At 36.2% G+C, this 16,523-nt stretch overlaps 1 protein-coding gene across 1 annotated transcript in view; it reads right to left on the bottom strand.

Annotated features, from left to right (window-relative positions):
- The window catches only part of VPS13B (vacuolar protein sorting 13 homolog B), a 512,636-nt gene that overhangs the window by 279,601 nt on the left and 216,512 nt on the right, over window positions 1–16,523 (bottom strand). Inside the window, 1 exon segment of the mRNA XM_009275488.2 lies at window positions 1,798–1,907. Within this exon segment, the coding sequence (XP_009273763.1) occupies window positions 1,798–1,907 (110 nt within the window).

Genomic DNA, 16,523 nt, shown 5'->3' with positions numbered 1-16,523 from the left:
GAGAGGAAATGGCCTCAAGTTGCGCCAGGGGAGGTTTAGATTGGACATGAGGAAAAATGTCTTTACTGAAAGAGTGGTTAAACATTGGAACAGGCTGCCCAGGGAAGTGGTTGAGTCACCATCCCTGGAAGTATTTAAAAGACGTGTAGGTGAGGCGCTTAGAGACATGGTTTAGTGGGCATGGTGGGGTTGGGTTGACGGTTGGACTCGATGATCTTAGAGGTCTTTTCCAACCTTAATGATTCTATAGTATGATGTCAACAGTTAGGTTTATAAATTCACATTTAAAATAATTTCAAATGACTAAGCAACTCTCAATGTTAATAACATTAGAAATGTGACACAGTAATGTCCTGGGCCAAAATCAGGACATGTAATTTTAATCAGAAATAGATCACTGAAAAATTTAGAAGGCTGTATAAGGTAATGACACAAATTACAAAATAACTACTTAATCAAAATTTGGTTAAAAATTTTGCCACTGGTGATCAAAAGCATGGACAAATAAGTTTCCTAATGTAGTCACTAAACCTTACTAGTCACTCAGTATACAAGGGCAATCCAAAGAGAAAGCATTGAGTAACAGCTGATTATATACATTAACATTAAGGAAAGACTTTTATACGAACATTTGAAATACCCAGGGTCAATTGCATTTTGAAGGGATACATAACAGTATTGCAAAAGCAAATAAATGGTTTATTTTAAAAAAGAGGTATACCAGAAAAAGTTGTGCTGCTCCAGTTATGATGCAGGAATGAAGAATAATTCATCACATTTATAAACAGCATAAAGTTATTAAAACGATAAAGCAGCAATTCACACATTGAAGTTTTTCAGACAGTGCTGGTGCAGAATGAGCTGAAGGGGACTCAGATTAATATTTGACAATTACTACCTAACAAGGTCATCTACACACAAGAAACAGAAATGTTTACAGATCATGTTAATTCTCCCACTTCAAGGGCCCAGTATGAAACTTCCCTGATGTGCACAGAGTTCTCTAATTGCGAGACAAACACCAAAGGATTCTTATATTGGCCACTTAATAATTGATCACTTATAACTGAGACAGAACATCAGGCTACACAGACCACTACCTTGATCAATTATGACAAATTTAAGCTTTAGCACATTCTACTGGTCTACCAAACAACAGTTTAAGTTTAAAATCAGGCAAAACCTGTGTTCTTTCCAGGTCAGGAGTATAGGGCATGAAAATTAAGGTCAAGAATACGTCAAAGAAAACACTGTGCCACACAGACCCACACAGCCTTAACTTCTTGCATCTTTTCCGAGCACTTCGTATGCAAATACGTGTTTTGACATTATATATAGAATCTGTTACAGCGTTCACTTATGTCGTTATGAACTGTATAGTTTATCTCCTGTTAAAATGGGTTTTAATAAGAGTAATGATTTTATAACAAGTTATTCAATTATTTGATAGACCATCCAAAATGGTTAAAACATGATTTACCGTTCAGACTCAGGAGGCTTATGAGGTCTCAGTAGTTAAAACTAGTTGCAAAATACTGATCCTGAACAGTGACCATCAAAAAAACATTCTCTCTATTCTTTTAATTAAACATTATAAATGAAAACACTGTGAAATGAAAATCTTAATATGCAAAACTTAATATTTTTAATAATTCAAAATAAGATCAACAGTATGTGCAGCAAACTACAAGGAACAGGGTGACAGAAAACAAATATGTGGAACAAGAATGCACTACTGGCATATATGGAAGAGAAAGTTTCCCCTCTCCCCACTCCTTTCCCTCCAAAAACACATACCTGTTGAATGTGTCTACTAGCTCGTTTCTGAGGTTGGTAGATAAGCCAAGTATACAGGACCGGATCGACATTAATTGCTAATCCTTGTACACTGGACAAGAGTACTGCACCTATACACCGTAGAAAATAAAATAAAATGTAATTTGCTAAAGAATCTCCATATATGTATTCATTTTTCTTGCACACAAATCATCTTTGATGCAGACTTTTGTTTGGATTGGACTTACATATATATTTATTTTAAATTCCAATCAAGAGTAATAATTAAAACAAACTTCAATAACTTCATGAAAGTGAGAAACTTGCCAGTACTGCCAGTGTTATGGTCACACACACACACAAAAAAGCAGAGAATTGCATTTTGATTTTGCTTATTACAATTTTTTGCAAAGAAAAATGCTTGTTTTCACAAAGTTGTGTAACTGAATACACACAACACCTTTCCTCAGATTCTCAGCCAACAATAATGTTATGCAAGAAATGAGTCAATGAGATGACCCTTGACAGAAAGAGAAGAATATAATGCAGGAATCCCCCCAACTTCAATAAAGAAAAACTTGGTCTAGGACAGTGGGTTCTTTTAATAAAGACAGGTTTACTTTAGGTTAGTGTTCTGCCCAAAGCTGCTCAGGACAAACATTTTTCATGTAAATGTGGTCACGAATATTCTTTAGTGGACTAGTTCGGTAAAATGAGGCAAATTTTTGAACTCTGCTAACATTGGCAGTCTCGGTACTGCGAGCTCTTAGGATTTTATCCTAAGTTTTACAATATATCTTATTTTCTTTAAATCTCACTTTTGAAGTCCTAGGATTATGAGATAGGGCTACTATATCTTCATTTCTTGCAAGTAAACTTCTAGTTTTCTTATGCTTGTGAAGAAAAACTTACATGGGAAACATTAAGGCTCAAAATAGGAGAAAAACTATTCTCAGTATCCAGAAATCTTAGCATATCCTTCAAGCCAAGCACACCAAAACCAAATTTATGAAGCACTATTTCCGTTAAACCTGCATTAAAAATCTGATGATGTATTAGTCAGGCTTTTGTTTTAACAGTACAGATAAAGTATCTATTGCAGCAGAACTTAATTACAGAGCTGTAAAATTCAGAAGCAAATGGATTAATATAATACAAAGATATTGATTATATTGAAAAAGTGTGGCAAGTAGTAATAGGCAGTTATCTTCTCACACAAGTTTTGCAATTTTACAACAAATAAATAAATGAAATAATGAAATAAATAATGAAATAAATTCAAAACAGAAATCCTGGTTACTGGAAGGTCCCAGCACCAAGTTCTAGAGAATTACAGTAGTACTATAATTCAAAGAATCATAGTTTCTACAGCAATATATACTATATTTACTCTGAAATATACAATATAATTATGCAGCAATCTGAATTTAATAATAAATTGAAATAAATTCAGAAAGCTAAGTTATGAGTTTATTGTGTATAACAAAATTTTAAAACCAGCTGAATTCCAAATGGCAGAAGACCCACCAACCTGGGGCGACGCAAACAAAGCCTGATGAGTACAATGGGAAAATGGCAGTCAAGAAATACACAAAGATAAATAATCCGCCTAGCACAGGCTTGGAGCTGGAACACACACTGTGAGGAACTCCTATGCACAGAGTAGTCTATGTGATCTGATGGCTTTAAATGTCAGTAATAAACCTTAGAAATAAATCTGCAATTTAAGGCAAAGCCAATGTCAAGCATAAAGTAAAGGGGTAACGTGCAAGTAAGAAGAGCAGTGAATATGCCTTGCGGCAGGATCTGGAGGAGACTAGAAAAAGGAAGCAAAAGGTAACAGAGGACTGAAAGTATATGCTACGATCATTAGCTTTTATAAGATACTTGGATGCCAAAGAGAATCCTGCATCTTTAACAGATACTGCCTGTTGTCAGCAATACTTAATGAAAGGTTTAATGTATATGTGATGTGACAAGTGGGAGTCAGAGACCTCCCAAAGAGTGAGGAATAAAGTCAGCCTACAGGCAAAGTCAACAAAAAAATCCCACATTTGTAACAGACTCCTGAAAAGAAAAAAAAAAGTGTTACTGTAGCACACGATGCTAGTTACTCAATTTAGTTTCTTGTTTACTGCAAAAAAATCAGCTAAAACTAAGAAGTTCAATACAATTAAGTCATGCTTTGAACTGAAACTATCTTTTCACTTCAGTGAAGTCACACTGGCACAATCCCATAAAACTCTAAAGTAAGGTAGAACAGAGAGCAAAATAGTTTATTTTTCCAGTTGTCTTTTGTCATTGATAGCTTGTGTCTGGGAGAAAAAAAAACAACAAAAAAACCAGTACATGCAGTCAGATAAGCAATTACATTATTTGCCTTTCAGTTTGACTGTCAGGTAACTTTGGCCTCCTACCAAGCCACTTCTGTCACATTGAATTACTGAAATTTACTGCCGTATTTGCTACTCAGACACTATATTCAAAGAGCAGTTTAATCACCTATGTAAAGTTGTTTTCTGTGTAACAGCTTTCTTCAAAATAAATAACTAGTAGACAAAGAAAAGTGTCTCAGATTTGCCTCCTCCCCCCAAAAAAACCCCACTCTTAGACTTGTGTTTTCATGCCAAGAAATAAGAATTCCCCCCAGTTTTCAAGGAAGATCTCACTGATGTGAGGACCAAGCTGTAAGTTGGCAGCAGACTCCTTACATGGCTAAAAAAAAATTAATTGCTATTTTGTCTCTGTCAAAATTGAATGCTCGGGTTTCCTGGATTTCATTAAGATTGTGGTGAACTTTCTTTTCTCCCCTCCCCTTTTCTCCTTTTAATTAAATTTACATTTCAGAAAAAACAGACCTTAGTCCCATACCATACTAGGTTTCCTTTCCAGATCCCAGTTCTTGCCAGAGTTATGTATTACATCTATCTAGTAAATGACTTGAAAAGTAAGAATCGAACCCAACACCACATAATCTTTGAACGTTTGAGAATTTCCTCAAAGTCATGGTGTCATTTGCCAGGCACAGTTTGGGCAAATAATTTCTTTCCTCCCCAACTTTCGGCTCTCTCCTAAAGGAACGAACCATGGGGAGGCTGCAGGCAGGCAGCGGAGGAGGACGAACAGGAGGCAGCAGAGCACAGCTGTGCTTGGCACTCTCATCCTGCGGACAAGCTTCTTGACAAGCTTCCTTGGACAGTGACAGCTGCAGCAACAGCACTCGTCTTCCCAAGGGACCATGGGGCCTGCAGAGGATAACCTGGGGCCTCCTGTGCTGGGGTTGGCTCTGCTGCCACCTCTTCCCACCTTGAGTGCTGAGCAAAGGCTGCTGAAGGAGCAGGGAGGCAAGGCGTCACTAGTCTGGGGCTCTAGCCCTACCCTCTCCTTCAAAGCAAAATTCAAGCATGTAGTAAGTGGGACAAAAGGGGAATATGGTACACTTCTGGTGAGGCGGAAGAGGACACCTGGGGGATGCAGCTGCAGAGAAGAGGCCAGAGGTAAAGGCAGGATAGGTGAAACAGGGCAGACTCGAGCAGCAGAGTGGTGGTGGTCGTGCTGAGGGATGCTCAGCCGTGATGAAAGAACAGGAAAGGGCTTCAAATATCAGAGAGAAGAAAAAAAGGATGAAGGCAGCAGGATGGTGAAAGAGGAATGCAGAGGTGAATGCGTGCTTTGGGAAGGAGAAGAGAGGTGGCAACACTTGGCAAAAACAGCTGTCGTTTTGGAGAAAGAGCCTTGTGAAAGAGTAAACTGCATTACTGAGTCACTCCCAACATTTTGGTGAAAAAGATTTACTAGGAAGAGTAGACAATAACAGTTCAGTCATAAATTTACTTATTGAAACTCAACATTTAACACAACAACAATATACTATGATGCACTTGACATTGAGAAGCAGCCTTCCTATATATGTGGAGAAAAATGTATTTTATCTCTGCAACAATAAAGGATCACCCTGGCAGAATTCTTTCTAAATTCTGCTCTGTGTGTATGCAGTATCCAAACACATCTATATTGCTATTTCCAGTAAAAACTTTCAGTAAAACATTCTAGATATTCCCCTATAAAATGAAGTGAAAAACCTCTACAGGAAACTGAAGTTTAAGTTATAGTTAATGTACACTTTCTATGGGGGAGGGATCACAAATATGAACAACGGGAATTATCTACAATAAAAACTAATTCTGACAAGTTTTGTTTATTTTTAGTAACTAAGTAACTAATGAAAACATTACACCATCTTGCTATATAAACTGCACCATGAATTACTTTAGCATTGAGCTCATGACTCCTAGATGTCTCAGGACATGTGAATGATAAGCAGGTGCTGATACAGGTTGAGTTAGCATCGTTAATTTAGTGTCCAATTATTTTAAAGGACAACAGAAAGAAGAAATAATCTTCTTACTTATTATCTTACTCTTTTGAAGGGCATTTCCACTAAGGCATATTATAAAAATGCAGATCTGCATATTACACCCAAATGAAGAGTTCTTTTTTATAAAAGTATATAGGTAATTAGTTCTTTCTGCTAGTTGCCTCAGAACGGATGCATTGTAAATCACTAAACGTGGAAATATCTGTTTAATTTTAGCCTGGGAGTCAACTAAGGGAAAAAGAGTGCTCTTTACTACTCTGCTTACTGCCAAAATGGCTCACTTGCCCACATTCCAAACAGGCTTTACCAATTAGCTATCCTATGGTACCACAGCCATTTTCAGGCACATCCCAAGCTGAAGAATGAGAGCTGAAGTAGGAGTTAGCGATTGCAGTTACACAGCATAAAAATTAAACATGCAACCTTTTTGTCCACTTTGGAATATCAACAACAAGCCAATATGATTGTCTTGCAAAATAATCAGCTTATCTAAGAGACAGAGTCCTGCATTTCATCCTGAATTGCCGAGTCAGACAAGGGAAACAGATATTTCAAGCCACATCAAAGTTAATGTGATTGTGAAAAATTATTTTTACATTATACCAGCTACAATAAGTTAATAAATTTTGTCTAACTACTGAATATATGTCTGCATGTCTCCCTATTCAAGGTTGACTTGAATGATTACAGATGGCCTTTTATGTAAACATTACCCCAATTTTATCTCAGAGAAAAATCTCCAAGTCTACTGTACTTTCATAGAGTTTTACGTTCACCAAGTGCTTAAAATAACTCTAAGATCAATTAGTTTAGTTGCTTAGACCAATATTAGAATAATTCATTAAAACAGAAGTAGTGGGGTAACATTTTCCCATGGACTAAGGCGCTTTGGTCTGTAATATCAAACACAGTTCCTTTATACAAGTTATTTGTTGCTCAAGCATACACACACCCCAATATTTTAACACTATTCCTTTTTTTTTTTTTTTTTAAAAGCTTGTGATCTTTGGAAACATTCAGTAAGAATGTACTTCTACTGCTATCATGCCCTTGTAACTCTCCTACTGAGGTTTATAGCAGAAAAGCATTAAGTGCTGAAACAGAAGAGGTCAGCATCATTATTTTTATTTCAAAAATAGAGAAAGTGAGGCAGAGAAGTGAAGTTATTAAATCACACAGCAGGACAGCAGGACCCAGGGATAGAAGTCAAATGTTAAAGTTATGTGCCACAGCTAAGTACCTACTGTAATTAGTAGCAAAAATAAATGTAGGGGTGTGATTTGTGTTAATCATAACTCTAAATCACACAGGCCTAATTTCAATTGAAGGTTCCGATAAGCCATCGTTAGGGTTAAAGAAAAGAAACATCCTATCTCCATCAATATACACACCCAAATACTCACAAATGCTGAATCATGGAATTAGAATTATAGTCAAAGACATAACATAATGAGGCAAAACACAAAACTGCTGAGTACATTGGTTAACACAAAGGGCTGTATGTCAGGCACCATTTTCCTAAAGTACAAGGAGCCACATTTCTGCAAATCAATCTGAAGCAAGGTATATAAAATCAAGGTGTGGAGAACAACCCTCAGTTATTTCATATCATCTCTGCCCTTTGATGTTAAGAATGGAATTGAGTCCATTTAGTATTTTGTCTTTCTGACTGAGGAAAAATGTTATGACATGCTGAGATACAAGTTTTCAAAAAATGCTAGAATATTCATATTTAACTTGTTTGCTATATGTTTTTGGGAAAGAAAAAAAAAAGTATCTTGAAAGGCTGCTTCGTTTTCCAAAATTCATTTGAGCAAAATTTTAATTTCCTTTAGAGAATATGGTGATGTGGGTTCAGGGAAACAGTTTAATAGGCAATAACAATCAAGAAAAATAGGAAATGTGTAGGCAGCTGTAGTATACAGAAATATCAACTTTATTTGGATGATTACTGAATTGTCTCTTTAAAAACATAACAGCAATATTCCTATGCTGAGCTGCATAGCACCTCTTCCTTAATTTCTAGATTTTTAATGCAAGAATGTCTCATTCAAGTATCATTTCCTCATGTTCACTTTTATTTCCTCATGTTCACTTTAAGGTCCTGTTTATATATTTAACCATCACACTTACTATTCTGTAAATATAAGGAGAATGAGGAGCTCTAAATTAAACTGACGGAAAGGACTATACAGATAGAAAGCAAGGATATATTATAATGACTTCAAAACCATATTGTCAGTGAGTGAATAAAATATGAACATTTTAGAAAACATGAAGTGTTTAGAACACTTGGTTTGTTTTATTCATTTAAAAAAAAAAAAAAGGGGGGAGAAAAACAACGTTCAAGTTGCCCAGAGAGTTAGGTTTCCACTCAGAAAATGCAGGGTGGCCCAAATTGACTCCAAGCAGATGCTGTTACTCACCGCATAGCGCTGTCTCCAGTATTCAGAAACTCAGTAGTGCTTTCAACTAACCACTTCAGTTTACAAAGTTATCTACCAAAGTCTAGTCTAGTCCTTTTGTCTCCCCCACCCCCACTAGAAAGAAAGCTATCTAACATTTGATGTTATAAATCTAATCATCAATCTGACTCTAAGACCGTGTTTATTATGAAACTTCATGGATAAGATCGGTTCTGCTAGCATCGCGATACTTTCACATATAAAAGAGTTAGTTCTCTGGCTACCAACAGTTCTGCCTCTGTATCTGATACCACCACGATTACATATATGACAAAGATTACTTAGACCTCTAACTAATGCCATAAACTACATTAAATTGATCATGCCTGACCAGGTTTTCAAAATGCTAATAAAGGTTTGAGAATTTTAGCTCGTTCAGCTCTGCGACAAAAGAACTCAAATACCTGTTGTAATGTCGAGGCTGTTCCTTTTCACTTTCCATATGGAACGAGTACAACTCGCAGTTACTCACTCTTATGGATCAAGAGAAGACTATACATTCCATTAAAGTAAAAAGTTGTTTGGTGCTCTGAAGAAACTATGAGGCAATTTTCCTAATTTTTTGTTTGCTCTACTTGGCTGAGACCTCCTCGATCCTATTTTAAAGGCTGTTGTGGCTATTTTTCAGATTACAAAGACTTTTAGTCTCACTTGTAAAATGTAGTAATTCCACAGAATGGATTTCTGATGAACTACTGAAAACAGACATCTTCTCAAGCAGGCTAGAAATAAAATGTTTATATGGATGTTTTCTGTTAAACAAGAATTTTGCTAATTCCTATATTTAATGGACTGAGATTAGAAATGAGAGGAGTAGGGCAGCAAATCCCTTCTTTCATTCGATCTCAGGAGTCTAGTACTACTTTTGGATCATATTCTATTCTGCAACAAAAATGTGAACAAATTTAATTATAAAGTAAGAAATACTATGGCTCAAACCTAGCGTTCTCCTAAGGAATCAACAAGCATAAGGACAAAGCAGATACAGTTACATAGTCTACTGGAATTCCCTACACAAATTCCACAAGGTGTTTCATCAAAGGCTTTTAAAGAAACTATACTACTTATAAGGGATAAGAGAGGAAGTTAAATAGATAAATAATTTCAGATTGGATAAATTATTTAGGAGAAAAGAAACAGTGATAGGAAAACATGGTCATTTTCACTATGGAAGAAGGTGAAGCCCTGCAGGGACCTGCGCTGCCCAAGGCATTCCAGAAAATCCATGTGGTAACCAACTCTGCTGAGCTATCCAGAGTAACCAAGAATGGGGCTGACTGAAGAACTCTCAAAGCATACCACCTGATTCAGTACAGATAAACATACTTTTCCTACTGGTATCGCTGCCTCATATTTTAACTTCACATGTAAAATGATAACTGAGCTGACTACTTTGACTCAGAAAACAAGATTTCTGTTTATTCTAGAAACGTGTTAGCTCAATGTTCAGTAGGAAGGAAGGAACAGGCAATAAAACAGAAAATATCATCTATACCACTGCATAAATCCATTGTGCACACAGACATTGAGAACACTGCATGCAGCTCTGGTCAGTCAACAGGGTCAGTTTTAAGCATTCAAACCTGGAAACTTCTGTTTCACAATATCAGTCATTCAGTATTTTATGCTCCCCGATTCACTCTATGCTCCATGCCAAAAGCATTATACATTCTACAAATCCCAGAGCACAGAAGTAAAAATGTATACACACGTGTATCTTGAATTTCGCTTACTGGTGAAGTAATTTTATTTTCTTCATTTTTAAATGATTGCCTATTTACTATAGTCAACTCCAAAGCAAATGGGTTTTGAACAACTCCAGGTCCAAACCACCTGGATGTGGCCCGCAGAGCCTTAGGCAAACTGCAATGGTAGAATCTCTTTTCCAACTGCAATATTATTTGTAGATTTTTATGATTGCGTTGTTCTCGATATGTATGTATACAAACGTGTAAGTACCACCAGTAGCTGCACTTTACATACTGTTTACACAGACATTAATTGATGAAGATACCACAGTCTCCAGATATGCAAGAAATGAGTTCTGATCACTGTAGACAATCCTGCAGCACAGTTTGATTAAAAAAAACACCAAATTCCACACAAACTTCGGCACAGAGAGCTTCAGCTGAAGGCCAAAGGGCCATGGAGAAGCAAGCCACTGAAAAAACACGTCAATGGACAAAGACCATTGTGAGTGAGGGAAATAATGTTTTGACAGAGTGATTGCTGAGTAAAATCTTGCAGTTGCTTATGGAGGAGCTTGTCCAAAAACTTCTACCTGCGCATGGCTATTCTCAACCCTCTTTGAGGGAATGCTGGATATCAGGAAAACTGTTTTCTTGGAAAGGGAAAGCCTCAAACCGCCTATTTTACTAAATGAACTTTTTATTCCTTGCAGAACAACAGGACTGCAAGAACAGTGAGAATCAAACAACTTTGCACCAGCCAGACAATGGACTGAAATTGAAACTAAAGCATCCTGATGGACAAATGACTAATCTTCAAGATCTAAAAGACAGCCTGAATGCTCCAGCTGAAAGCTTGCTTAACAGCAGGTTGAGGACCATAGTTGACTTGGATAAGCAAGCTATCGTGTGATCCTTCTTGCTGTGAATGAGGATGTTTTTAATAAGGGATAGGCAATGCTGAAAAACTATATGACCTATTGTGAGATGGTTTAGTGCAAGGCTGATCAGGGTGCAAACTTCCAGGGTTCTAGGTTAATAGCTCATACGGAGCAAGAGCAAGCACTGGGAGAAACTGAGAACAGAAGTCTCAAAGCTATCTTAAATAGGCTGGGTTTGAAAGGATTAGTCATATAGAACCATTCCTAGACTTGCGGAGCACCTGTAAAGTCAGAGATATGGCAGGAGGACATCAGAAAAGAAGTGCAGATTTACCTTTGTCTTTAAAGGTCAGACTTCCCCTTCACTTCCTAACAAAGACATCTATACTGGGTAATTTTCAGCCCAGAAAAACAGCCAGGAAGATGACATTAGAATTATCAATATCTCATTCAGCTTAAAAAAGCAGAAAATAGCTGAGGTCTGCTCCAAGACACTGAAATCACTGGAAATAGATCTTTACTGGAATACTCGATTTCACCCATGTCCCAGCAGAGAACAGAGGACCACATGCCATCATCTCTCAATGTAGAGAATAATATCAGTCACAATCCAAATGTATTACCCTTAACTAAGCTATCAGAATGCCTAATAAGCTCTCTCAACTTTTCTACCATGAAAAACAGCAGAGTGAAGCTTTACTTTATTCAGTTTACAAACCATGATGTCTATGATCTGTAGGCAGTTAATTGTGCATCGCAAGGTACATAAGCACACTGGTATCAGGATTGCATCCTCCCTTTCTCTATGACTGGATTGGTAGAGAGCTACCACACCTTTTCTTCTATTGTGACACAACATTCTAGGAAGATTGTGAACTAATGATATAGTTAAAACGAGCAATGCCTCAATATATCTCCTCCTAAGTGATTTTCAATACAATCTCTAGTTTGTTACTTTTATAATAAGGGTTTTAAACTAAAACCAGCAAATACTCTGAAAACTGCCAAGAAGTTTCTTAATACAGTTCAGCTTCTGTATTTATAAACACCTCAGTATTGTCTGCCAAAACGCTATTTTGCAATCTCTTACAGCAGTATTCCTCTGGGAATTGCAACAGGATTCTTCCCCTATGGCAACAGGGCAGCAAGGGAGCTATTTTCATTCCTTCTTCAGCAGCTGAACATTTGTGACTATGGATACCAACTGGTCTTGCACTTTAAGTTATAAAACTGAAGTCTTTTCAGCAGTAGATGCCTCATGTGCCTTCTCTTAAAGTAATCTGAATAATATACAGCTGTGGTTTCTGTTTCCTTTTTTCTTAAACATTACAGTTTCTCAGAGGCAACAGAAAACACACAGAAGATTTCACATAATTTCTCAGGTGCTCAATTAAAAGAATACACCCAAGAAAACACAGAGGTTGAGGAATAAGAAAATAATTTAGGAAGGCAAGCAAGCTTTACAGTAGAAATTCCACATACGGTTATGCTTTTCTATAGCAGAAATGTAAGCAGAGGAAGAACAAAAAAACCTATGTATGTTCTAAATAGAAAATCCTAATTAATTAATATATTCCTTTATATTGCTTAAGACAACTTCATGCTCTGCACCAGTGATTCAAGATTGCAATAAATAGCATATAAATGAGTTGCCACACAATGAGCCAGAATAAAAAAAGCCACAGTATGTTACACTCTCAAAGCTATGACACTACAAGATAGGTAAAGTTACATGGGTAGTTCTACCATAAACTTTTTTTTTTTTTTTAAACTATGTGCACTCCAACAGAAATTTGATACATATGGCTCAAGTTGAAAGCAAATGTTTTCTTTAAAAAAAAACCCAACCAACAACTTTGAAAAATATGAAATTTGCAGTGCTTGGTTACTTTGTGAGAAAGAAATACAAGTTTTAGATACCATGAACATAAAATGGGCAGGTTTTCTAATGGATGGTCAATCCTGGTCCTTTTTGCAGCTGATGTCTGCATAGGCAATAATTTCAAAAGGGGCTTGTATTTGTGAATGACAGGACACACACGTAAAAAACGCATTTCATTGAATCTGTGCTCAATTTACACAAACAAGGAAAATTACATTTCAGAGGTAAACTTAATAACAACATATTAACTAAACTCCAAATTTGAATGAAATCCCACAAGTCCATTAATGATAATTTGATTTTGAGCTTTACAGTACCATTTTGATAGACTTACACCTGTCATATAAAACCAAAAAGCCTTCCTCAACTTATGAAACCTACATGTAAGAAAGGAGGGAGAACAGATAAGCATCTCCACATACACTGAAATGGTTGTACCAAGACACAAACAGGCATGGCTTAACTGACATCTCAAATGTGGAAATAACTCCATTCACACATAGAGGGAGGGGAGCCAGCTTCAGAAAGCCTTGGGAATGTGCTGTAGTTTCAAGAGATTCTAGAAAGATTTCAAATTAACTGCATCACATATTGGAGGACTTTTTCAAGGTATACAGTATACTACTAACTGAAAAATTCCCATACAGCGTAAACACCAAGGAGAAATGCCCTGCTGCTGCATATTGTGAAATTGCCTAAAATTCTGACTTAATTTACATATTAGCATATTGAATGCATATAGTGCAATCTGGATTCCTTGCCTGCAGTTTTGTCTGTCACTTCTCTAACTTTCATCTGGGATGATAGTAAACTCAGCAGAATAAATAGCTTTCCTTTGTACAACCTTCTTGCAAAAAACCACAAGACCTAGAAATAAACCATTACTCCATTAATCACAGATTCAGTCATGTCTATATGCAATGTAAAATTACACCTTTACTGGTATTGATTTTATCCCCTTCTAGAATAGCTTCATATTTACTGGTTACAAAGAGGAATTGATATGACATGTCCTCTTAATTATTTGGTAACTTCCTAAACTAGCATTTATGCTACTAGAAATGTACAGTAATTCAGACTCTATAGACAATAGTGACAGTCACTATGAATGTTACAGATACAGATTAAAGAAGAATCTTAGCTGGGCAAAGGACAGTCCACCACAGTTCTTTTACAGAGATGAAGCAATTAATGTCAAAAATGCCAGAAAAGAAAGGATCCAACACAAAGCACCAACACGAGTAATACTGGAGGAGACTGTTGATCATCCTGCCTTTATTACTGAGGCAATTTTGAATATTTTTAAAGTGTTTTTAAAAACAGAAATAATCTTCCAATTCATAGAGATAAAGTTTCCCAGGTAAATTTAACAAAAATTCTGAATTATTTAAAAAACTTTTCTCAATAATATAACGAATGTTACCATGATCACCAATAGACAAATAAGAAAAACGTGTCTTTACAGGTCATACAGAGGTCATAAAAATCAAAGGATTAAGTTAAAGGTGATGTTTAAATCTTCATGGCACAGTACAGTATAAATTTCATAAAGAATTATTAAAAAAAAAATCAATGAAAGATAGCATTCAGCTATATTAAAGATATCCAGATTGCCAAACTAGTTTGTTGTAAAAGTTGCTTTAGTCTTCTGCCTGAAACAAAGCTGTGAGCCTCCAATGCAGCAAGCAGAAAAAGTAACTGCTAGCCTTTTCACATCATAAATTAATGCACAAAACTACAAAGCCAAAGTTTGTGCAGTTCATTTCTACCTGCAGTGAACAGGGAGATGGTTATTTAATGTTTACAAGTTGTTTCAAAATTGCTGCACCATTTAGTTGACGTAGAACTAAGTTATTCTTCTCAATACCAGCATGTTTGTCAACTTTGAATGTACAATTAAGGTCAGCTGTTAAGAAAAATGATTCTAAAGATTCAGAAGAGCTAGACATGATGCATCCAAAAAACTTTACACACCTAACGTAGTAAACTCATTTTCTTTTAGACTGAAATACACATTCCTGAATGGTATCAAGATTTATGATCAGTATCTTCTCACTCATGGAGTTGGCTATTATTTACAAAAAATTATTTATTTATATTTATTATTATTTTTAAAAAGCACATAAACTTCTCCAATATGGGCACTGGAAAATCACTGGTAAGGCAAATTACAAAACTGCATCTTTTAAGTAGTAGAAGCGCAGAAAGATGCTGTCATACATTTAGGCCACAGTGGGAGTTTTTAAATATGTTGCCTTGAAAAACTGATTTTTAAGTGAAACCAGCTTTCACGTTTTTACAGTGTCTTCTTTTAAAAAGCACATAAACTTCTCCAATATGGGCACTGGAAAATCACTGGTAAGGCAAATTACAAAACTGCATCTTTTAAGTAGTAGAAGCGCAGAAAGCTGCTGTCATACATTTAGGCCACAGTGGGAGTTTTTAAATATGTTGCCTTGAAAAACTGATTTTTAAGTGAAACCAGCTTTCACGTTTTTACATTGTCTTCTGAGAGAAATGTTACAACTAAACAGAAACATGTAACCTTTAGTATTATTTTGGCAGTAAGCTGAACACTGCAGCTTTATGATTTTACAAACCTCATTTAAGATTTTTAGCAAAAAAAGTGTTATATAAACTGTATAAAACATCTGCACAAGCATTATAAGAACATTGAGTTTATTTACAAAGCAAATATTCCTGCAGATGTCTAACAATATATCATGATGTCTTCAGAATACTAATTTTCTGAGCAGATCTTTTGGGGATGTGCTCCAAAAGAGCGGTATGTGCTCTTGCGTCATATTTTACAGATCAGCAAAAACTGTACCTGCTACAAACTACTCAGATCAAGTTTTCCTGCATTTGTTAGTGCACGTCAGACTATTAAAATTACATTAAAAAGAAATCTAATCAGGTAAAAACAATAAGAAAATAATCGGAGAGTTCTAAGCAATCAAATGTTAAAAGGAATGTTTACTTATAACCACGCTTTAGATACTCCATGCCATTTTAAATTTTCTGCCTGACGCCACACGTTGTGGACCCTATATGGTCCCTGCCATGTAACCATAGCACTAGCTAAACAAATTTTTTGCTTATTGAGATATCTCAGAGCTGTATCTCTATGCTGCGGCTGGAGAGGTGCCAGTTCTAAAACCAAGAGGTGAACATAACAGCAAGCATACTATGTAATTTCTGTACCTGTAAGAGGAAAAAAGCTAGAGGATTTTACCTCATCTTCATTTTCTTGATATTAAGGGAAATAATTCTGACCACCTGCTTCTTCCCCAGCTCATTAACCTCATAGTCCTTTATTACGATTATGACACTGCATGTAGAAACCAGATTTCTGGAATAAAATGCAGATGCTTATAAAGTCTTGTGCCTGTTTATAGCTTTATGTTTTGTGATACTGAGTAGATACTTGGCTTTTGGGTTGCGCTTTGGGGG

Source organism: Aptenodytes forsteri, unplaced genomic scaffold (assembly GCF_000699145.1).
Source record: "Aptenodytes forsteri isolate BGI_AS27 unplaced genomic scaffold, ASM69914v1 Scaffold208, whole genome shotgun sequence".
NCBI lineage: Eukaryota > Metazoa > Chordata > Aves > Sphenisciformes > Spheniscidae > Aptenodytes > Aptenodytes forsteri.
Note: the sequence above shows the minus strand (reverse complement) of the source record. Positions and strands in the feature narration are given on the sequence as shown.